General features: G+C 44.1%; 1 protein-coding gene across 1 annotated transcript in view; it reads right to left on the reverse strand.

Annotated features, from left to right (window-relative positions):
- The window catches only part of CCDC141 (coiled-coil domain containing 141), a 145,871-nt gene that overhangs the window by 111,951 nt on the left and 9,301 nt on the right, over positions 1–24,619 (reverse strand). Inside the window, exon 4 of the mRNA XM_038751341.1 lies at positions 1,407–1,598. Within this exon, the coding sequence (XP_038607269.1) occupies positions 1,407–1,598 (192 nt within the window). The remainder of the gene's footprint in view (positions 1–1,406; positions 1,599–24,619) is intronic.

Here is a 24,619-nt window from a genome sequence, read left to right on the forward strand (position 1 = left end):
AGAGGGTCTCCCTACCTGATGAATATGCTTAGAGAAGCAGCATGGCTTAAAGGAAAGAGCCCAGTCCTGGGAATCAGAGGACCTGGGTTCTAATCCTGCCTCTGCCACGTTTCTGCTGTGGCCTTCGGAACCAAGAAAATGCCAAACTTCTCATGTAGCCCATCCATGCTGAAAGAAACACTTTTCAGTGTAAATACAGTTTTCAAAGCCCTGAGCTACTTTATTTTTTTTTTTTTTCAGATGGTTGTTCCAAAGCCCCAGAGTGGAAATTATTTGAAAGATTACATTCCCTTCCCTCTTCCCTTAGGAAGCCATTGCTCTGGGAGCAGAATTTGTATCTTCTGAAGAAATCTTCTGACTCGGAAGACATTTTACAAAGTCAAGAGGGCTGGCTGTTAACAAATTGGGGCTTCTTGAGTGGCAGGTTTGGAAGTGTCCCAAGAGATGAGAGGGTAAATTCCCTGCCACAAATGTTTAGTACAGTGCTCTGCACATAGTAAGCACTCAGTAAGCATGATTAAGTATTAGAGGGGTGAAGCCACGCGTGTGTTGCTGTGAGGGAGTAGGACCTCAGGAAACCTTAGGAACAGTATTGCCTGTAGATAGGTTAGTGTGTTGGGCCCTGATTTCCTCTAAACTGTAAGCTCGTTATGGGCAGGGAACATATCTGCTAATTGTGAGGTATTTTACTCTCCCAAGCACTTAGTATGGTGCTCTGCACAAAGTAAATGCTCAATAAATACCACTGATTGATTGATTGATTCCCTCTGTAAAATAGCAGGCCTTAACTGAGATGCATGACTGAATCTCTCTCCTAATCTATTATCAATCGGGGTGGTCAGAGACCAAAATGAGTTTCCCCAGAGGTTTCTTCTGCAGCACAGAAAGAGCACGAGTCTGGTAGTCAGAAGACCTGGGTTCTAAACCCACCTCTGCCACTGTACTGCTCTGTGACCTTGGGTGAGTCACTTAACTTCTCTGTGCCTCTGTTACATCATCTGAAAAACGGAGGTTCAGTACCTGTTCTCCCTCCCGCTTCGACTGTTAGTGTCATATGGAACAGGGACTGTGTCCGACCTAATTGGCTTGTATCTTACCTTAGTGCTTAGTACGGTTCCTGGCACCATCTTCATCATCATTAATGGTATTTACTGAGTGCTTACTCTGTGTAGAGCACTGTACTAAGCACTTAGGAGAATATAATATGGCAGAGTTGGTAGGCGTGTTCCCTGCCCACACAAGCTTACAGATTACAGGACACAGTCAGCATTTAACAGATACTACAGTGATGATTACTGTGGTTCAGGTTTATGGGTTCTCTGACACACAGACGTCCCAATTCTTGGGGTTCTCTGTTCACTTGGCTGTGAGCAAATCGGAGAGACCCAGTACCGGCTTCTGCTCACCTCCAGGGCATTTTCAAAAAACTCAGCAGTCAGCTTGAGCAGGGCCCTCCTCTTCTCAAGCACTGTCACCAAGGCTGCCCAGGCCTCTCCTAGCGTCTCCGCCATCGCGTCGTAGACCCGACCTTGGGAGCTGTTTTCCTCTGCAGCTTTGTCTGCTTCCTGTAACAGGTCCCAAACCTGGCCTTCCAAAGCCTAAAGCCCCCCAAAAAACAAACAAAAAAAGAAAATGGCAGAATGTAACTCACAGTAGGGATTCGAAGCATGATAATCATCCACTCTAGACAGTAATAATAATAATGATGATGGCATTTGTTAAGCGTTTCCTATGTGCAAAGCACTGTTCTCAGCGCTGGGGGGGATACAAGGTGATCAGGTTGTCCCACGTGGGGCTCACAGTCTTCATCTCCATTTTACAGATGAGGGAACTGAGGCACAGAGAAGTTAAGTGAAAAAGCTGACAATTGGCAGAGCTGGGATTTGAACCCAGGACCTCTGACTCCCAAGCCCATGCTCTTTCCACTGAGCCACGCTGCAGTAAGCTCCCTGTGGCCAGGAAACATATCTACAGACTCCATTCCATTAGACTCTCCGTTTAGTGCAGTGCTCTTTACACAGTAAGTGCTCGATAAATGTGATTGATGGATTAATAATAATTTCAGTATTCCTCTGCACAGAGTAAGCTCTTGAAGAATACGATAGATTGATTAATAATAATTAGTACTGCTCTGCACCCATTAAGTGCTCAGCAAATACAACTGATTGATTAATAATAATTACAGTATGCTCTGCATACAGTAAGCGCTCAATAAATATGACTGATTAATAGTAATTGCAGTATTGCTCTGCACACAGTGAGCACTCAATACAACTGATCCATTAATAATAATTACAGTATTGCACAGCACACAGTAAGCGCTCAATAAATACTATTGATTGATTAATAATGATTACAGAATTTAAGTGCTTATTGCACGGCAGGCACTTTTTAAGCACTGGGGTAGATACAAGATACACAGTCCCTGTCCCATGAGACTCACAGTCTAAGAGGGAGGGAAAACAGGCATTTAACCCCATTTTACAGATGAGGAAACTGAGGCACAGAGAAGTGAAATGACCTGGCCGAGGTCACCCAGCAGGAAGTGGCAGATCCCGGATTAGAACCTAGGTCCTCTGACTCCCAGGCTTTAGCTCTTAGCTCTGAGTTCATTCATTCATTCAATCGTATTTATTGAGTGCTTACTGTGTGCAGAGCACTGTACTAAGCGCTTGGGAAGTATAAGTTGGCAACATATAGAGACGGTCCCTACCCAACAGCGGGTTCACAGTCTAGAAGGGGGAGACAGACAACAAAACAAAACATGTTCATTCCTTAATTCACTTTTCAGAATTTAGATAATAGTAATAATAATGATGATGGCATTTGTTAAGTTTACTATGTTTACTATGTGCAAAGCACTGTTTTAAGCGCTGGGGAGGATACAAGGTGATCAGGTTGTCCCACGTGGGGCTCACAGTCTTCCTCCCCATTTTACAGATGAGGTAACTGAGGCGCAGAGAAGTTAAGTGACTTGTCCAAAGTCACACAGCTGGCAATTGGCGGAGCTGGGATTGGAACCCTTGACCTCTGACTCCCAAGCTCGTGCTCTTTCCATTGAGCCATGCTGCTTAGGTCACTTTCTGGTGTGAAGAGCACTGTACTAAGCATTTACTCAGTGTACTAAGCACTGTACTAAGGACTATGATAATAGTATAAAATGCAGGCTCGGCTGTCAGGGAGTTAACCGGACCCAGGGACTGCATGTTGAATCTGCTGTAGATTATGTCCCTAGTTACTTACAATATGTATATATAGTCATAATATTAATAAGAGAAGTAGTATTAAGAGAAAGCCTCTTAGTGGAGATGTGCCTTCAATAAGGCTTCGAAGGTGGGGTGAAGTCAGCATGGTCAGCAGAAGGGCGTGGGGGGAAGACTTCCAGTCTGCTATTCTCCCCTTTCTTTGGAGTTTAAATCATCAATCAATGGTATTTATCGTTCGATTTGTAATCCTGACTCCACCACATGTCTGTTGTGTGACCTTGCGCAAGTCACTTCACCTCTGTTACCTCATCTGTAAAATGGAGATTAAGACTGTGAGCCCCATGTGGGACGAGGACTGTGTCCAACCCGATTATCTTGTATCTCTCACAGGGTTTGGCACAGTGCCTGGTGCAGAGTAAGCACTTAACAAATACAAAAATAAAATCCATCAATCAGTGGTATTTACTGAATGCTTCCTGTATGCAGAGACATGTACTAAGTGCTTGAAAAAGAACAGTGCATCTAAAGGCGGAATGTTGTATGTTGGAATCACTTTTCTCCTAAGAACAATGTTATAAATGGGAGATTGAGTTGTATATTTTATATTCAACTCTTCATTCCACTAATAAATGGAAGATTAAGCTGTATATTTTATATTTAATTCCTCTCTCCACTAATTCATCCTTATAAAGTTGCATCACTTCCTGTCGTAGTTTCCAATGCATACTATTTTGTAATTAAATCTTATGTTCCCCCCACCCCCACTAGATTTTGAGCTACTAAAGAAGAAGCAACAGATGTCTTGTTTTTATCGTACTCTCCCAAGCACTTAGTACAGTGCCTCTCATTCAACAGAAGCTCAGTAAATGCCACCAATTCCTTGCAAATGGAGATAAACAAGAGTGAACATATGTGAAGAGAGTTTTTTTCCTCCCTGTCTTTAGTAGAGTCTCACTGCCGGCGTTGATAATAACGCTTAGGAATTCATTGTCTATTATTTCTTTCTCATTCTGCTGATTATGCTAACAGGTGTTTCAAAGCCCCATGCACAATGGAGACCGACAAACACAGAGAAAAGCCTGAAGTCATTGGCCAAAAGGTAAATGTGTGTATTTGACAATGGTGTGGCTATCTCTATAAACACAACAGACTGCTGCAGTCGGTAGAGTTTAATCTGCCAATTTGATGCCACTGCCAGCTGTTATTACATTTCAGTGGCAGAACAATGACAGAATCTAGAATTTCTATTAATTTAGAACAGATCTAGGTATCGATTCAATCTCCAGGGTTATCTTGAAATTGCGCCAAGTTCTGCCACAAGGTGATCTTCACAGTACCTTCTAGACAGGAGATAACTAACAGAAGGAAAGAAATCAAAACTTTCAGTTTTTTCTTGCAACCATACATCCTTCCAGCCTGTGAAATGATTTGGTTATACGCACTCTGTTACGAGTGAGAAAGATGAGAAGACGAGAAGCGAGAAAGCAAGAAAGAAATGGGCCTGGGAGCCAGTGGACCTGGGTTCTAATCCCGGCTCCGTCACTTGTCTGTTGTGTGACCTTGAGAAAGTCACTTAACTTCTCTGTGCCTTAGTTACCTCATCTGTAAAATGGGGATTAAGACTGTAAGCCCCACTTGGGACATGGACTGTGTCCAAGATGATTAGCTTATGTCTAGCACAGCGCTGAATACAGTGCCTGGCACATAGTAAGCACTTAACAAGTACCATTTTTAAAAAAGATAGTTCTTTGCCTATCAATCTAGGCTCTACAAATTCTTTTACCATAGAAGGGTTTTTTTCCAAGTCATCCAAAGCAAAATGATAAGCTGACACACCATGTCTTACCAAACTTTAAATGAAAGCAAACACTTCTTAAGGATCTTTGCCTACCTGGTACAAAAACATCTTAGACAAGGTTTTTAGCCCTCAGTTTATTTCTGCTTGATATAGTGATTCTGTGGGCAGTTTTCAGAAGGACGTGGGCTATAGATTTGAAAATAATAAAACTGGAGTACACATAGGCTGACACTATGTAAATGCCACAACTGTCGCATGATAAAAGAAAAGGCTTGTCAAAAGCAAGACTTTGAGAAGAGTTTGGATTCGTGCCTACCCATTCTGTGTATCACACAAAAGATTAAAGTTAGAGTAATTAGCTGTTTGATTGCATCACCAGAGGAAATTTTGAGTTCCTTCAAATTTTAAGAAAACAAGATCACTGTTCCTTTAAGTCATCACCATCAGCATCCGTTTGCTCTCTAAAACACTGAGCGGTTTTCCAGACCTCCTCCGAAAGACAACCAGACAGAGAGGAGAAGTTTCTAAAATGGATGGCTACTGCAAACAGAATCCTTTGATTTCTTTATTTTCTTCTAACTCCAAGGGTTTGAAACTGGAACTTTGCCAGTTTCTTTGAACGACAGTATCGCAAACCAGACAAAGCAGGGATAAAATTATCTAGGGAACAAATTTGGCCAAGTAGAAACAGGCATTTCTCCTCCAATTGAAAGGTCTGTTCGTCTTTGGGCACTGAGGCTGATGCCACCTGAGGATGGGTGGGAAAATCCATTGAGATTGAAAGTTTCAATTGCTTTGCCGGGATTAATTTGGGGATACAGCATCAATCTATTGTATTTATTGAACATTGACTGTGTGCAGAGAACTGTACTGAGCATTAGAGGGAGTGCAATGTGACAATCAATCCATCAGTGGTATTGATTCATCATCAATCGTATTTATTGAGCGCTTACTGTGTGCAGAGCACTGTACTAGGCGCTCCATTATTATCATTACTGGGCACTATGAGGAATTGACAGGATAAAATATTCTCTGCTGGCAAAGGAATTAACTTTATCATGGGGAAGAAAGGATAAGCAGCATGGCTTTGTGGGAATAGACTGGGCCTAGGAATCAGAGGACCCGAGTTTCAATCCTGACTCTGACACTTGTGTACTGGGTGGCCTTGGGCAAATCACTCAACTTCTCTGTGCCTCAGTTCCCTCAACTATAAAATGGAGATTGCAAGCCCCATGCAAGACATGGAAGCTGTCCAACCTGATTAGCTTAGTAGAGTGTCTGGCACATAGTAAACGCTTAATAAATACCATTAAAAGAATGCAAACATCCAAATGAATACAAAGCTCGTGATCATCATCATCATCATCAATTGTATTTATTGAGTGCTTACTGTGTGCAGAGCACTGTACTAAGCGCTTGGGAAGTACAAGTTGGTAACATATAGAGACAGTCCCTACCCAGCAGTGGGCTCACAGTCTAAAAGGGGGAGACAGAGAACGAAACCAAACATACTAACAAAATAAAATAAATAGAATAGATATGTACAAGTAAAATAAATAGAGTAATAAATATGTACAAACATATATACATATATACAGGTGTGATGGAAGGATTAATTCTATTTGTTCTGATGACTTGACACCTGTCCACATGTTTTGTTTTGTTGTCTGTCTCCCCCTTCTAAACTGTGAGCCCGTTGTTGGGTAGGGACCGTCTCTATATATTGCCAACTTGTACTTCCCAAGCGCTTAGTACAGTGCTCTGCACAAAGTAAGTGTTCAATAAATACGATTGAAGGAATGAATGAATGATCTAAACGTCTAAAACACTGGGAAGAATACAAAACGCAGAAGAATAAACATAGGCTGCACTTCACAGACGTACCAAGTTCCATGGGATCGCACCCCAATCTCAAGTAATCATCAGAGCAGTGAACTCTCCACGGCAAAACTGAGTCACAAGTTTCTCAGTACAATCGTCATGGAAACCTAAACACACACACACACACACACACACTCTCTCTCTCTCTTTCTCACCCCTCTGAACCCTGATCACAAGGGAGATTCTCCAGAGATTCAGGCAGATCAGAAGACTGAAACATAAGACCTCCCTACACCAAATAGTCAGTGAAAAGCCCAGTGAAGAGGAGGCCCGCTGCAGCCTATGCAGGGAATGTGAAAAAACACCTTCATCTCCCTTGGTCAGCCCCAAGGAGCATGCATAATAATAATTGGGATACTGGTTTAAGTGCTTAATGGGTGCCAAGCACCATGCTATTGTGATTATTATGGTATTTGTTAAGTGCTTACTCTGTGTCAAGCACTTTTCTAAGCACTGGGATAGATACCAATTAATCAGGTGGGACACGTGCCCTGTCCCACGTGAGGCTACCAGTCTGAGTTGGAGAGGACTCTAGGCATTGAATCTCCATTGGATAGATGAGGAAACGGAGGCACAGGGAAGTTAAGTGACTTGCCCAAATAACAAAGCAGGCAAACTGGCGGAGCCGGAATTAAATGTGCGTATTTATTTGTAACATGTGCGTATTTATTTGTACGTATTTGTATGTATTTATTACTCTATTTGTACATATTCTATTTATTTTATTTTGTTCATATGTTTTGTTTTGTTCTCTGTCTCCCCCTTCTAGACTGTGAGCCCACTGTTGGGTAGGGACCCTCTCTATATGTTGCCAACTTGGACTTCCCAAGAGCTTAGTACAGTGCTCTGCACACAGTAAGCGCTCAATAAATACTATTGAATGAATGAATGAATGAAAAGAGCATCGCATAATGAATAGGACAAGGAACTGGAAGTCGAAAGGACCCGGTTCCTAATCCCAGCTCTGCCACTTGTTTACTGTGTGACCTTGGGCAAGTCACTTCACTTCTCTCTGCCTCAGTTACCTCATCTATATAATGAGGATTAAGACTGTGAACCCCACCTGTGAGCCCCACATGGGACGGGGACTGAATCTAACCCAGTTCTTAGTATACCCCAAACCCAGATAAGAAGAAGAATGATAATAATGGCATTTATTAAGCGCTTACTATGTGCAAAGCACTGTTCTAAGCACTGGGGAGGTTACAAGGTGATCAGGTTGTCCCGGGGGAGGGCTCACAGTCTTAATCCCCATTTTACAGATGAGGTAACTGAGGCACAGAGAAGTTAAGTGACTTGCCCAAAGTCACACAGCTGACAATTGGTGGAGCCTGGGATTTGAACCCATAACCTCTGACTCCAAATCCTGTGCTCTTTCCACTGAGCAACACTGCTTCTCTAATCTTCTGATTCCCTGGCCTGTGCTATTTCCACTTTGCTGGGGTAGATACAATTAGACCGTATACAGTCTCTGCCCCTCATGGGACTCACAATCTAAGGGGGGAAGGAGAACAGATATTCAATCCCCATTTTACAGATGAGGAAAGTGAGGCACATAGAAGTGCAATGATTTGCCCAAGTTCACGCAGCAGGTATGGGGGAGTTGGGATTAGAACTCAGGTCCTCTGACTCCAGGCCTGTGCTCTTTCCAGTAGGACATGACAGTTTCTCTTCCTTTCTAATCCTGACAATGCTGTGTACCCACGGTGAAAGTGGTGGCCTGAGTGAGGATGTGCCCTTGTCACGAGGGCTGGTTGGCAGAAGTGTCTTTATGCTCTGGTCCCAACCTGCCATTTTCTCTCTCCTCCTCCTCCCCCTGCCTTCTTGAGTGTTTCTACATCTATTTCATCCTCACCTCTAGGAAAAGCCCTTGAACAGTTTACTGCAATACCACGCCCCACACCACACAAAAAATATGACGACCAGAGCTGAATTTTTGTTTTGTTTTTGCTATGGGCCAGGTCCTCTACCATACACTGGGGTAGAAACAAGCTAATCAGGTTGGACACGGTCCATGTCCCACATGGGGCTCACAGCCTTACTCTCCATTTTGCAGTTGAGGTAACTGAGGCTCGGAGATTTAAGTGACTTGCCCAAGATCACACAGCAGACAAGCGGCAGAGCCGGTCCTTCTGACTCTTAGGCCCATGCTCTAAACAGTAGCCCGAGTTGCTTATCAAAAAGTAGACTAGCTAACACTTTATCAGTTATTCCAACTATTTTCAGCCACAGTGAGATAACACCGTAGCCCAGGGCTCTAAACAGGGTCGGGCTTCCAAAATAGCCTTCTTCCTGTTGGAATTCTGAGCTGATGGGAAAGCAGGGGATGCCTGGGTGAGAAAAACAGAAGCTGCAGCTTTGGCTCCAGGATCTGAGCCACCTCGAGGTACATATAACCTGCCCCCAGCTCGGAAATGGTCCTTACTGTCGAGGTAAAATGACTCAGACCACCCTATCCTCCAGCACCATCCCTTGACCAGAAACAGCATATAGGTTTTCCCATCCCTCCGTTTACCGGTTTTCCCTTCCCTCCATTTACCCGTCATTTTGACACCGCAATTACATGGTAGCTAACAAGTGCTCTGTGATCTATTTCTTCATCTCAAATACAGGGAGAAAACATATTTAAAAAATCTAAATTATAGAAATTTTTCATCTAAGTCGTTACCAGTGTACAACCGTCTTATGTCATTTCATCTTATGATTTTCAGCAATTCCACACTAATGTGTGTAAATCTTTACATGTACAGGCTGGGTTTTCATCACTGCCCCTACCGTCACATCTTGGATTATCTTTCCCAATCACTCCACGGAGATAATTGACTCCGAAACAACACGGCAAGATCAATTTTCCCAACATTCCTCATGGGATTTCCACTGGGACTCATGAGCTGCCACAAGGTGACTGATGTCAACCTTGCTACTCTGTTATCTTCTCTGAAGCAGATAATTCTATCTAAATGGCCCATCACTGATGAAAAATAAACAAATGGCCCAGAAGTGTTGAAATCTGGAAGTGTATTTCCAAGCTTTGGGTTCCACTGTTATCGTCTAAAGCCCTTCTATGCTTACAGTCTCATGGTTAAAGATGGCCATTTTTAGAGACAGGAACTATACACCTGAATCCCTGTTCCTGTGCTTCAAAGACTACACCCCTGATGGTGAAAGTTTTATTGGTGTGGGTAAATCTGGGGCACAAAGGCAAATAAGCACTTAGTACAGTGCTATGCACACAGTAAGTGCTCAATAAATATGAATGTATTGAGTGAATATGAGCTGTCCTAGGGCAATTCTAGAAGGCAAATGGGATGTCTGAGGAAGACTCGGGCCCCACAGCCATAAGAAGTTTGAATACAGTTCCTCGACTTGTAAACTTGTTATGGGAAGGAAATAAGTCTGCTAATTTTGTTTTATGCTCTCAAATGCTTAGTATAGTGCTCTGTGCAGAGTAAGTGCTCAATAAATATCATTCATTGATTGGCCGATATTACACAATTATCCTAAAGCCCTTCCATTTGATTTGAATCTTATAGCCATGTTGTGATCACACTCCACCTATCAATCTCCCGAAAGACATACAAGCCTTCTTGATTCAGTCATCTACCCTCTCGTCTCTCTCAGTATCACTAGACACCTTTCTCCCTAGGTTGCAGAATTCAGTGATCACATTCAGCTCGGTGCTGCTGACGGAGCTCCGTAATGGGGTGTAGGATTCGTCAGATAATAATAATAATAATAATAATGGCATTTCTTAAGCGCTTACTATGTGCAAAGCACTGTTCTAAGCACTGGGGAGGTTACAAGGTGATCGGGTTGTCCCACGGGGGGTGCTCACAGTCTTAATCTCCACTTTACAGTTGAGGTAACTGAGGCCCGGAGAAGTGAAGTGACTTGCCCAAAGTCACACGGCTGACAATTGGAGGAGCTGGAATTGGAACCCATGACCTCTGACTCCAGAGCCCATGCTCTTTCCACTGAGCCACGCTGCTTCTCAGATGAAGATGAAGTCAGATGAAGATGCAACCCTCTGGTCAGATTTCCTCAGAAATCAGGCTGTGCCGGGCTATTTCACCTTCAGCACACACTTCTGCTTCACTCCCTACTCTGAGTCCAGACGCTTAGTACAGTGCTCTGCACACAGTAAGCACTCAATAAATACGATTGAATGAATGATAAACCCCAGTTAAGCCGCTTGGAGTGGTAGAATGACCTTGTGGAAAGAGCACAGGGCTGAGGGTCAGGAGACCTGGGTTTTAATCCTGGCTCTGCCAGTTGCCTACCGTGTGTCCTTGGGCAACTAACTTACTGATGGATCGATGAACCTCTCGGTGCCTCAGATTCATCACTTGTAAGGAGGGGAAAAAATATCCGCTCTCCTCATTCTTAACCTGGGAGCCCTGGGTAGGACTGGGATTGTGACCAATCTGATTACTCTGTACCTGTCTTAACACTTAGCAAAGCATTTTGCACATAGTAAAAGTTTAATAAAATACCATTATTAAGGACGTTGTCCTTATCCTTGGGTCCAGTTTTTGAGGCACCTGCATAATAGGTCCTCCCCATCCCTCCATTGCTAATTGTTCTTTACAGGTGGTATTCAGGTTACAAACCAGCCTCCACCCATCTTCTCTACGGCTAATGACTCCTTCCCAGGGCAAGATTTAAGGGCATATGAATATATAAAAACAGCCTGTCGTCTGATCGAGCTGTTCCGCTGGGAAACTAGAGTTCGACTGCTTCTTTTCCAACCAGATCCAGGCTTGAAATCACCACAAAATCGGTTTCATAATAGAACGCCAAAATGACCTTCACATTTTCTACCAACAACTCGGTCCCACTGAGATTAAAAGTAAATATCTTGGAATCCGAAAACGGCAGATCCTTTCTTTCTACCTAATTTACTACAAAGTGCTAATCTTTCAAAAAACAGAGTTTTTTTTTTTTTATTTGGGGTGAATCAAAGTTTGTATTAAGTAGAATTCAAATGCAAGATACAGATTCCACATTATTTTAAAAATTGACTCTCCGAATATTCTGTACCTGGGATGTTTGCAAATAAATGCATGTGCTGCGAATTGAAGTACATAAGGTAATTAGAAACAATCTACAGGTATACGGATCAAAAAATTAAATGGGGCTTTTGTTGTTGAAGGAAGTTTGGGCTGCAGAGTGGGTGTGTTTCTTGTCCACTGCCTCACTCCTCAAATCAACGTGACCTTTTGCTGGACAAAGAAAGCGGCTCCAGAGATATAGTCAAATGTCATTGTGTTTTTCTGGGGCACTATGACCCTTCGGTAATGGAAAGAGAAGTGAGTGAGGCGGACCCATACAAACATTGGGAATAAGACCAACGAATAGCTTTCGAATCAAATTCAAAAATAACTAAACAATTTCAAGTTTTCAAAGAACATTAAGCACCAACTCATTAGAGGGTCCTGTTCAGAGTTCAGGTTTGGGGACCTGCTGGGAGACGTATTGCGATGATGCAGCAGCTTCTAAGAGGCTTTTAATAGTAATAATAATAATGATGGTATTTGTTAAGTGCTTACTATGTGCTGAGCACTGTTCTAAGTGCTGGGGTAGATACAAGGTAATCAGGTTGTCCCACATGAGGCTCACAGTCTTAATCCCCATTTTACAGATGAGTTAACTGAGGCACAGAGAAGTTACGTGGCTTGCCCAAGGTCACACAGCAGACAAGTAGTGGAGCCGGGATTAGAACCCACGTCCTCTGACTCCCAAGCTCGCGCTCTTTCCACTGAGCCAGGCTGCTTCTCAAGATGGTGCTGATTAATAATAGTAATAATAATAAGTACTGTAGTGTTTGTTAAGTGCTTCCAATGAGCTGAACACTGTCATAAAGGCCGCGGTCGTCCCACCAGGGGTTGTCCCACATAAGGACAACCTATGAGAAGCAGCGTGGCTCAGCGTAAAGAGCCCGGGCTTTGGAGTCAGTGGCCGTGGGTTCAAATCCCGGCTCTGCCAATTGTCAGCTGTGTGACCTTGGACAAGTCACTTAACTTCTCTGGGCCTCAGTTACCTCATCTGTAAAATGGGGGTTGACTGTGAGCGCCCCCCGTGGGACAACCTGATCACCTTGTATCCCCCCAGCGCTTAGAACAGTGCTTTGCACATAGTAAGCGCTTAATAAATGCCATCATTATTATTATTCTAAGGAACAAATAGGAGGAAGAAGGGATATTGAATCCTCACTTTACAGATGAGGAATCTGAGGCATGTATCAGTTGAAAATAATAATGATGGTATTTGTTAAACGCTTACTATGTGCCAGGCATTATACGAAATCCTGGGGTATATACAAGCAAATTGAGTTAGACACATTTCCTGTCCCACATGGGGCTCCCAGTCTCAATCCTCATTTTACAGATGAAGTAACTAAGAATCAGAGAAGTGAAGTGACTTGCCCTAGGTCACACAGCAGACAAGTGGTGGGGCTGGGATTAGAATCTTCTGACTCTCAGGCCTAACTGGGTGGGTTAGTGCTGAGACTACTGTTTGGGCAAAGGTGGGCTAATACAGATCCAGCCTGGATCCAACTGATCAGCCAATCCATTGGATCTAGCATATACCCTCCCTCCTCAAATCCACCCATTACTCTCCCCCACATCAAAGCCTTACTAAAGGCACATCTCCTCCAAGAGGCCTCACCAGACTAAGCCGCACTTTTCCTCATTTCTCACTCCCTTCTGTGTCACCCGGACTTGCTCCCTTTCCTCTTCCCCCTCTCCCCACCCCACAGCACTTACGTAAATATCTGTAATTTTATTTATTTAAATTGATGTCTGTTTATTCATATTGATGTGTGTCTCCCCCCTCTAGACTGTGAGCTCGTTGTGTGCAGGGATTGTCATTCTTCACTGCTGTATTATACTTTCCCAAGCACTTAATACAGTGCTCTGCACACAGTAAGGGAGGAAGAAGCATGGCTCAGTGGAAAGAGCCCGGGCTTTGGAGTCAGTGTTCATGGGTTCAAATCTCGGCTCTGCTACTTGTCAGCTGGGTGACTTTGGGCAAGTCACTTAACTTTTCTGTGCCTCAGTTACCTCATCTGTAAAATGGGGATTAATCAATCAATTGTATTTATTGAGCGCTTACTGTGTGCAGAGCACTGTACTAAGCGCTTGAGAAGTACAAGTCGGAAACACATAGAGACAGTCCCTACCCAACAGCAGGCTCACAGTCTAGAAGGGGGAGACAGAGAACAAAACCAAACATACTAACAAAATAAAATAAATAGACATGTACAAGATAGAGTAATAAATATGTACAAACATATACACATATATAATATATATATTAAGACTGGGAGCCCCCCGTGGGACAACCTGATCACCTTGTAACCTCCCCAGTGCTTAGAACAGTGCTTTGCACATAGTAAGCGCTTATCAAATACCATCATCATTATTATTATTAATAATAAATACAATTGAATGAATGAATGACTTTCCCAAAGTCACACAGCAGACAAGTGGCGGAGCCGGGATTAGAACCCAGGTCCTTATCACTCCCAGGCCTGTGCTCTATCCACTAGGCCATGCTGCTTTCCACCCCGTCCTCTAAATCTGCTCTCCAAATAGACTGCCTTTCGTGACTGGCTGAGAGCTGGTAGGAGGTTTTTGGGCTTTCGACTCGGTCTCCGACCTCGGGGAGGCCCTTGAGTGTGGCCCTGGAGTCCAGACAATAGCCCAATTGGCACCAAATTAATAATAATCACAATTATGATATTTGTAAAGTTCTTCCTATGTGGCAAGCACCGTTCTAAGTGCTGGTATAGTTATAAATTAATCAGGTGGCCCGCATGGGGATCCTAGTCTTATTCCCAATTTTACAGATCGTAACTGAGGCCCAGAGAAGGAACTGACTTACCCGAAGTCACACAACTAACAAATGGCGGAGCCTAGAATTAGAACCCAAGTCCTTCTGACTCCGAGGCCCGTGTTTTATCCATTAAGCCACACTCTTCTCTTAATTAAGTTCCCGCTCCTCAAATGTGGCGCCCTACTGCCAGGATCTCTCTGGGCATTTATGGTTGCTGTCATGGCCCTGCAGAGCTGCAAATGTACCTGGCTCCCACTACCCCAAGGAAGACGCCTCTCTCGTCAGCTGATTAGTGCTCTGACACTGCCCTCCATCCTTCCTGCTGTCTTTGCTGTTAAAGTTATCGTCTACAAGCCACATTGCTAGACTTAAGTACAAGTGACTCCAAGGAGTAAACACGATGCTGGGGAAATCAATCAAACCACGGTATTTACTGAGTTCTTACTATGGGCAGATCAGTCGACTGCATTTACTGAGTGCTTACTGTGTGCAGAGCACTGTACTGAGCACTTGGGAGAGTACAATATAACAGTATAACAGAAATTCCCTGCCCACAGAGAGCTCACAGTCTAGAGGAGGAGACAGACGTGAATATAAGTGAAGAAATTGAATATGGACGTAAGTGCTGTGGGGCTGAGAAAGGGGAAGAGCAAAGGGAGCAAGTCAGAGTGATGCAGAAGGGAGTGGGATATGAGGAAAAGTGGGGCTTAGTCTGGGAAAGTCTTTTGGAGGATATGTGCCTTTTCAACAAGGCTTTGAAGTGGGGGAGAGTAATTGTCTGTTGGATATGAGGAAGGAGAGTGTTCCAGGCCAAAAGCAGAACGTGGGCGAGAGGTCGGCGGTACTATGCACTTGGGAAAGTACAATAAAACAGAATTAGCACGTTCCCTGTCCATAATGAGCTCAGGGCTCCGAAGACAAAAAGCTTAGGCTGCAGCTTTGGGGAGAAGGACCAAGCTCTTCCGTGGCTCCTGCTGCTTCTTCACCATTTTAAGGGTTTGCTGCTTCCTCTACCTCAGTTAAAGGACCCCAACCGTCACTCCCCAGCAGAGTGATATGTGGGCCCAGGACAAAGCAGTTTATGGAAGCGAAAGGCGCCTGCTGAACTAATTCCAAGTGTCACGGAGCCACAACAAGGATCATATTACAAGCTACGGGACTCCCATTCATCCTAAATTCTTCCAAAATCCTTCTCCCGGGAGTGCTAGATGCTTTCAAAAATAGAAATGATGAAAATTCCGCACGCATATCACGCTTTACATCGCCGAGTGTGGTGGCCATGTCTCATCAGCTGTTGGCTAATGAGCCACAGAGACAGGAGAATGGGGGAGGCAAATTGTTGAAGAGATTTGATTCCTCCGATCCCATCGAGACAGTCAGCCCGTCATGTCTCCAGTCCCCGGCTAGACCCTACTGCACAGGAATCACCTCCTTGGATAGAGCCCCGTGTAGAGGGCTCAGTACCCAGGGGGTGGTCTCTATCCAGGATAAGGCCGCTTCCAGTAAGTCAGTCAATGTATTTACTAAGCACCTACTGTGTGCAGAGCACTGTTCTAAGCACTCGGGAGAATACAATATAGCAATTATAGCAATTTTAACAGACACATTCCCTGCCCACAACAAGCTTACAGGGCAAGGTGCCACCCTCGAGAACTGAGAGATTTTGTGCCAATCTTTGAAAGCAATAGGGTGAGTGGTAAGTGGCCCGGGTACACACACCATCCAGTAACCCAGACCCATCCCTTTCCACCTCCGCAGAGAATCACTCTTTGCCTACAACAGAAGTGACACCTGCCAGAAGTAATTTCCTCCATCCAGTTTCCCCGCAGAGCTTTCAGTTGCTGTTCTCTCTGCCGGAAAATCGAGGCTGCCTCCTGCATCTAGCCCTGTGGCCGATTCCCGATGGTCTTTTGCTGCTTCGCACAGTCCCTTAACATTTTCCAACTGCCTCGACCTCCATCTTGGAAACCAACCTGCTCTACTCTGGGATGAAGCTTGGATTAGTGGACAGAGCACAGACCTGGGGGCCAGAATGACCTGGGCTCTAATCTCGGCTCTGCCACTTGTCTGCTGTGTGACCTTGGGCAAGTCACTTCACTTCTCTGTGCCTCAGTTACCTCATCTGTAAAATGGGGATTAAGACCGTGAGCCCCATGTGGGACGGGGACTGTGTCCGGCCTTATTAGCTTGTACCTATCCCAGCACTTAGAACAGTGCTAGACACATACTAAGCACTTAACAAATACCATCATTATTATTATTTCCCAGCAGCATCGCAGGAACTCTGTCCACCTAACTCCTTCAGTTGGATCTGGTCTGTCCCTTGGCAACCTTCCTTCTCAATGCCTACCCTCCCTCAGCTCGGAAAAAAACCCAAAAAATCTTCATTAGCCTTCCCATCATTCCCAGGTCATAGAGATGTGGCATCTAAGAGCAGGAGATATTAACAGCCCAAAACCATACAGTTGGGCTCATCTTTTCATAGTTCATTAAAAATCATGTATCCCCAGCCCAATTTTGGTTTAGAATAAATTCTTTAGGGCCTGGGGCAATGAGTCTTTGCTAATTTGCCCAACCACGGAGACATTTCTGTAACAAGAATGCTCAGGGTGGCTCTAAAACACACCCCTGTGGAGTACAAAATCTAACCTGCTTAACGTCCAAACCCAAAACAATAAAAAATTGAAGAATCATTAATTTCGAGCTCCTGGCTAAACTGTGAGTGCTTTCATTGAATCCATAACCCACTGGCCCTGACAGACCCATTTGGCAGGAGGAAGTGCCAGATGAAATTGTCAGGTCTTGCCCTAGAATTTTATGCCAATCATTTATTCAATCGTATTAATTATTATTATTATTATCAATCATATTGAGTGCTTACTGTGTGCAGAGCATTGTACACAGTCTTCTAGACTGTGAGCCCACCTTCTAGACTGTGAGCCCACTGTTGGGTAGGGACTGTCTCTGTATGTTGCCAACTTGTACTTCCCAAACGCTTAGTACACTGCTCTGCACACAGTAAGCGCTCAGTAAATACGATTGATTGATGGATTGATTGATTACTATGTGCTTGGAAAGTACAATTCGGCAACAATCATTCCCTGTTTGTCAAATAAATTAACTAGCACCTCCCATACCAAGAAGCAGAATCTCAGTCTTTCCAAGGGCAGGCTCAACCAATTGATCAGTGGTATTTCTTTCATTCATTCATTCATTCATTCAATCATATTTATTGAGCACTTACTGTGTGCAGAGCACTGGACCAAGCGCTTGGGAACTACAAATCGGCAACATATAGAGATGGTCCCTACCCAACAACTGGCTCTCAGTCTAGAAAGGGGTTCACAGCCTTTACTTTGTGCAGAGCACTCTGCTAACCCCTTGGGACAGTACCATAGAGGCATATATCACTCACTGATTCTTTGAACCACATGAAATTCTGCCACCTTGTGACTTGATCAGACTTTCTCATTGAATGACACCAAATACTGAGTGAAAGTTTTTAGTTTTTTTTCCAATACCCGGGTACCAGGGTAACGCTTTCCTCAGTGGGATGTCACAGACCACTCTTATACTGAGGCTTTTTTTAAAAAAATGGTATTTGTTAAGCACCTACTATGTACCAGGCACTGTTCTAAGCGCTGAGGTAGATATAAGTTAATCAGGCTGGACACAGTCCATGTCTGACCTGGGACTCACAGTCTTAATCCCTATTTTACAGATGAGGTAACTGAGGCCCAGAGAAGTAAAGGTCACACAGCAAACAAGCGGCGGAGCAGGGATTAGAACCTAGGTGCTTCTGAATCCGAGGCCTGTGCTCTAACCAACAGGCCAGGCTGCTTCTCTTGGAGGCTTTCTGGTATTTCATTCCTGAAAACGGGAGACTAACCCTGAACTCTTCTCAGGGCTTCCCAGGGCAGTCAGAGGCCAGATAAATATGACTGAATGAATCTAAGCCTCTTTAATGAGCTGAATAACTGAGGCCTATTAAACCCACACTTTTTGCTGAACCCTCCTAGACAATATACTAACCACTGAAGAGAATGCCTATTTTCTGTGTTTTAATAAATCTGCCTGCTTAAAACAGGGGTAGTGGCCCAAATAGGGCCAAAATAATTTTTAAAAGTTTCCCCTTAAGGACCCGAAGCTCTATTAATTAAGGAGAGAAACTAGGTTTTATAAAACCTCATTGAATGGAGGAAATAAGAAAAAAAGGAGGCTACATGGTTCTGACCCCCAAACCTCATGCTTACTGCCTGCCATTTCCTGTAACACCAATAGAGAAAACAGGTGACTTAGTAGAAAGAGCATAGCCTTGGGCATCAGAGGACCTAGTTTCTCATCCCAACTCTGTCAAGTGCTTATTGTGTGACCTTGGGCAATTCATTTCACTTCTCTGTGCCTCAGTGACCTCATCTGTAAAATGAGATTCGATACCCATTCTCCCTCCCCCCACGTGGGACAGGGACTGTGCCTGACCCTGATCATCCTGTATGTCCCCAGGACTTGGAATAATCCTTGACACATAGTAAGAGCTTAATCAATACCACAGCTATTATTATCCTAGTGAATTCGGGGTCATTTTGGTAACAGGAGACCTTTAATGTGAAGTCCTGGCTAATTTAGTCCATGAAGGCCCAATTAGGTCCAGGGGGACCATAAGGCAATATAACTCCTTCCTACCACTCTAACTGAGCAATGTGATACATCACCAGGACCAGCAGATTTGATTATGAGTTAAGCACTGTTCTAAGTGCTGGGGTAGATACAAATAAATCAGGTTGGTCACAGCCCCTGTCCCACATGGGGCTCAGAGTCTCAGCAGAAAGGAAAACAAGAATTGAGTTCCCATTTTCCAGATGAGAACACTGAGGCAGAGAGGAATTTAAGTGACTCGCCCAAGATCACACGGCAGGTTAACTGGCAGGGCTGGAAATAGAATCATCATCATCATCATCAATTGTATTTATTGAGCGCTTACTATGTGCAGAGCACTGTACTAAGCGCTTGGGAAGTACAAATTGGCAACATATAGAGACAGTCCCTACCCAACAGTGGGCTCACAGTCTAAAAGGGGGAGACAGAGAACAAAACCAAACATACTAACAAAATAAAATAAATAGAATAGATATGTACAAATAAAATAAATAAATAGAGTAATAGATATGTACAAACATATATACATATATACAGGTGCTGTGGGGAAGAGAAGGAGGTAAGATGGGGGGGATGGAGAGGGGGACAAGGGGGAGAGAGGGAGAGGGGGAGAGGGGGAGAATCCAATTCCTCTGACTCCTAGGCTTGTGCTTTTTTATCTTCTAGGCCACGTTGTTCTTCCTTCATTGACACTTGTTCCCCCGCTGCCATGCAGGACCAGTTCAAAGAAAGTTGCTGCAGAGAAAAGCAGCCTGCTCTATTGGATAGATCACATCACTGGCAGTCAGAAAACCTAGGTTTTAATCCTGGCTCTACCAATTGCCTGTTGTGTGACTTTGGGCAAGTCTCAAGTCACTTAACATCTCTGTACCTTAGTTTCCTCCCCGTTATGGGAATTAAATACCTGTTTTCCCTTCTCCTTAGACTGCGAGACCTATGTGGTACTGGGACTATGTCTGATCCGATTGTATTGTATGTGCCACAGTGCTTTGGCACAAGGTAGCACCTAAGAAATACCACAGTTATTATTATTAGAGTGCCTCCCACAAGGCGTGGCTCAGTGGAAAGAGCCCAGGCTTGGGAGTCAGAGGTCATGGGTTCTAATCCTGACTCTGCCATTTGTCAGCTGTGTGACTTTGGGCAAGTCACAACTTCTCTGGGCCTCAGTGGCCTCCTCTGTAAAATAGGGATGAAGACTGTGAGCCCCACATGGGACAACCTGATTACCTTGTATTTCCCCACCCCCCCCCCCCCAGGGCTTGGAACAGTATTTGGCACATAGTAAGTGCTAACAAATACAATTTTATTATTATTATTATTATTATTACAATTGTTAAGGCACTGGGAGGAAAGAAAGGTGGGGGAATGGGAAACTGATTTTCCTCTATTCTTCAGAGGACCCCCAGCTTTGGATATATCCCTATTCTTCCTCCCACACAAAAACAGAATCAAACTGAATATTCATATCTTGTCCCTTCACTAAACCATAGGCAACTATTGCATGACCACCCCTTATCATAGAGATAAACCTATCATGAGAGAGAAATAGTCACAGGTAAATTGATCTCCAAAGAGGAACAGATCAAGTTGATTTGGGTTCTCTGAATAGGAATTTGTGTTCCATCTGGTAAAAAACAAGATCCATCCACTGGTTTACATGTTCTTCAGTGAGGTAAGAAAGACTTTGGAACTTAATGATCAGTTAACTAGCATTAAACAAAATTACAAAGGGCATCGTAAACTGAGTCTTTACAAGCGTTGCTGCAATCTGAGTTGCATTTGGACTCTCAGGTTATTATCGTTATTAAGTCCCATAGCCATAAGTAATCCGATGAGTCACATTGGAGCAATGAACATACAATGCCCACAAATGTATTACATCTGAAGTTGTTAATGAAGCGGGCAGGTCTGCTTTAGGGCTTCTTAACTAGATTAGTCTCCATTTTCTACATCCTGTTACTGCTCTGTACAGTCGGTCTTTCAGACTGAATTAATTTGGGCTTTTCTTTTTTATCATCTCCAAATGCAATTTGCTTCATTATTTGCTCCATTATGGGAAAACTAGAGTCTGTACCCAAGTTGGACCAAGAAGGGTCTCTAGCAACTTTAAAGCCGTAGGTAACTTTCAAAGAGCCGTTAAATTGACTTTGAGGGATGAGAAGGTCTGAAGAGTTTCTTCTCCACCAATTTGATTTTAAGTAAAGGGAAGATGAATCTGAATCTCAACCATCAAATTTTAAGCTGGAGATGGGAGAGAAGCAGAGTGGCTTTTGAGAACCGGGAACCTGAATTGGAAGTCACTTAAAACACTGGAGTGGAGGTCAGGGAAAGATGACTTGCTCACCCTGAACTTTTGAAATTTAAAACTGGACCTGGTTTATGTCAACAGAGATCCTACTAGGACTGTGGAAAGGTTAGGGTGCTGGGGGACACCTTCACCTTTATTACCGACGTAGACTTAAAATCAAATGGGAGAAATGCTTCCTGTGACCATGATCCACTAGCCAAAGAGATGAAAAACTAAGCAGCAGCTAACCTGCTCACAATGTTCTAGAATATCAGACTGTCCATCCCTAATCATGAGGATGGGTGTCTAAGAAGACAGTCTTCACTTGGTTCCTACAAATGTCTTAGTTCTCTTGTTGGAGACTGTGGGTCTGACCTTGAATGTGATCCTATGATTTTTTTTTCTCTTTTTTGTTGAATTTACAGGGGACAAAGAAACCATACCTTACTGACTACACAGAACATTAAGAGGTTGCCTCAGTGCACACCCTCCCTCCCCCCGTCCCCTGAACACACAAGCTTCCATAACACTTTTAATAATAATAATAATAATAATAATAATAATAATAGCATTTGTTAAGTGTTTACTATGTGTCAAGCACTGTTCTAAACTCTGGGGTAGATACAAGCTAATCAGATTGCCCTCTTCTTAGGGCTGCCACTGCTGGTTTATCATTGCTTTCTCACTCAGTTCTGCTGAATGGGAGAAAAAGGAAAGAGCTGGAAGGCAGGGGAGCAAGTCAGTGATCTCTCCAGTTAGAGAGGATCAGAATGACAATAATAATAATTATACTGATAGCAGAATCTGCTAAATACCTGACAGGTACTTCGTAGGTACTCAGAGACGCAGCGTGGCTCAGTGGAAAGAGCCCGGGCTTGGGAGTCAGAGGTCATGGGTTCTAATCCCAGCTCTGCCACTTGTCAGCTGGGTGACTTTGGGCAAGTCACTTCACTTCTCTGTGCCTCAGTTACCTCATCTGTAAAATGGGGATGAAGACTGTGAACCCCACGTGGGACGACCTTGATTACCTTGTTTCCCCCCAACCCCAGTGCTTAGAACAGTGCTTGGCACATAGTAAGCACTTAACAAATACCATCATCATTATTATTATTACAATGCTAAATCCTAGGGTAGGTACAAAATAATACAGGTTGGACACAGTTCCTATCCCACATGGGGCTCAGTGTCTAAGTAGGAGGCAGAATAGGTATTTAATCCCTATTTCATGGAGGTGGAAACTGAGGCACAGAGAAGGTAACTGATTTTACTAGGTTACACAACAGACGAGTGGTGGAGCTGGGATTAAGAACCCAGATCTTCTGATTTCTAGGCCCATGCACTTTCCACTAGGCCAGACTGCTTCCTCACTGAAAAATGGGTTGGGGGTAGAGTGGACCATTCCACCTAGCTGGGACAGTCCTGAGGGGTGTAGGGGGAGAGAGGGCCAAGTTGTGGCAATGAATGGTACTTCATTCATTCATTCATTCTTTCAATCGTATTTATTGAGCGCTTACAGTGTGCAGAGCACTGTACTAAGCACTCTCATTCACCCCTCACATCCAAGCCGTGACCAAAACCTGCCGGTCTCAGCTCCACAACATTGCCAAGATCCGCCCTTTCCTCTCCATCCCAACCGCTACCCTTCTCATTCAAGCTCTCATCCTATCCCGTCTGGACTACTGCATCAGCCTTCTCTCTGATCTCCCATCCTCGTGTCTCTCTCCACTTCAATCCATACTTCATGCTGCTGCCCGGATTATCTTTGTCCAGAAATGCTCTGGGCATATCACTCCCCTCCTCAAAAATCTCCAGTGGCTACCAATCAATCTGCGCATCAGGCAGAAACTCCTCACCCTGGGCTTCAAGGCTGTCCATCACCTCGCCCCCTCCTACCTCACCTCCCTTCTCTCCTTCTACAGCCCAGCCCGCACCCTCCGCTCCTCCGCCGCTAGTCTCCTCACCGTACCTCGTTCTCGCCTGTCCCGCCATCGACCCCCGGCCCACGTCATCCCCCGGGCCTGGAATGCCCTCCCTCTGCCCATCCACCAAGCTAGCTCTCTTCCTCCCTTCAAGGCCCTGCTGAGAGCTCACCTCCTCCGGGAGGCCTTCCCAGACTGAGCCCCTTCCTTCCTCTCCCCCTCGTCCCCCTCTCCATCCCCCCATCTTACCTCCTTCCCTTCCCCACAGCACCTGTATATATGCATATATGTTTGTACATATTTTTTACTCTATTTATTTATTTATTTTATTTGTACATATCTATTCTATTTATTTTATTTTGTTAGTATGTTTGGTTTTGTTCTCTGTCTCCCTTTTAGACTGTGAGCCCACTGTTGGGTAGGGACTGTCTCTATATGTTGCCAATTTGTACTTCCCAAGTGCTTAGTACAGTGCTCTGCACATAGTAAGCGCTCAATAAATACGATTGATGATGATGATGATTGAAAGGTACAATTTGGCAATAAAGAGAGACAATTCCTGAGTGCCTCCCTAGTGCAGGGAGCTGTACTAAACACTTGGGAGGTTCAACAATCAATCAAGCAATCAATCATATTTATTGAGTGGTTCCTGTGTTCACAGCACTGTACTGAGCGGTTGGGAGAGTACAGTATAACAGAGTTGGCAGACACGTTCCCTGCCCAAGAGGAGCTTGCAATCTAGAGAATAATAGATGCACAAGGAGTATTCCCTGCCAAAAGAAGCTTACATTCTAATGGTGGAATACAGGCATAAAAATACTGAAGTGCACAAACGGTGAGGATGCCCATGTAGAAATATGTAAGCGCAGGAGGTGGCTGATGCGATATTAAGAAAGGAGAACAGTTTCTCCCTACCCCTTCCCCATACAAACCCAGACCTTGGTTGTGGCCACTTGTGATAGCCACCTCCATACTGGGTGCCCATGGAATGGACAGGGGACCCTCAGGTGAAAAGAAAAAGGAATAAAAAAGG

The sequence above is a fragment of the Tachyglossus aculeatus genome, chromosome 9 (assembly GCF_015852505.1).
Source record: "Tachyglossus aculeatus isolate mTacAcu1 chromosome 9, mTacAcu1.pri, whole genome shotgun sequence".
NCBI classification, from domain to species: Eukaryota; Metazoa; Chordata; class Mammalia; order Monotremata; family Tachyglossidae; genus Tachyglossus; species Tachyglossus aculeatus.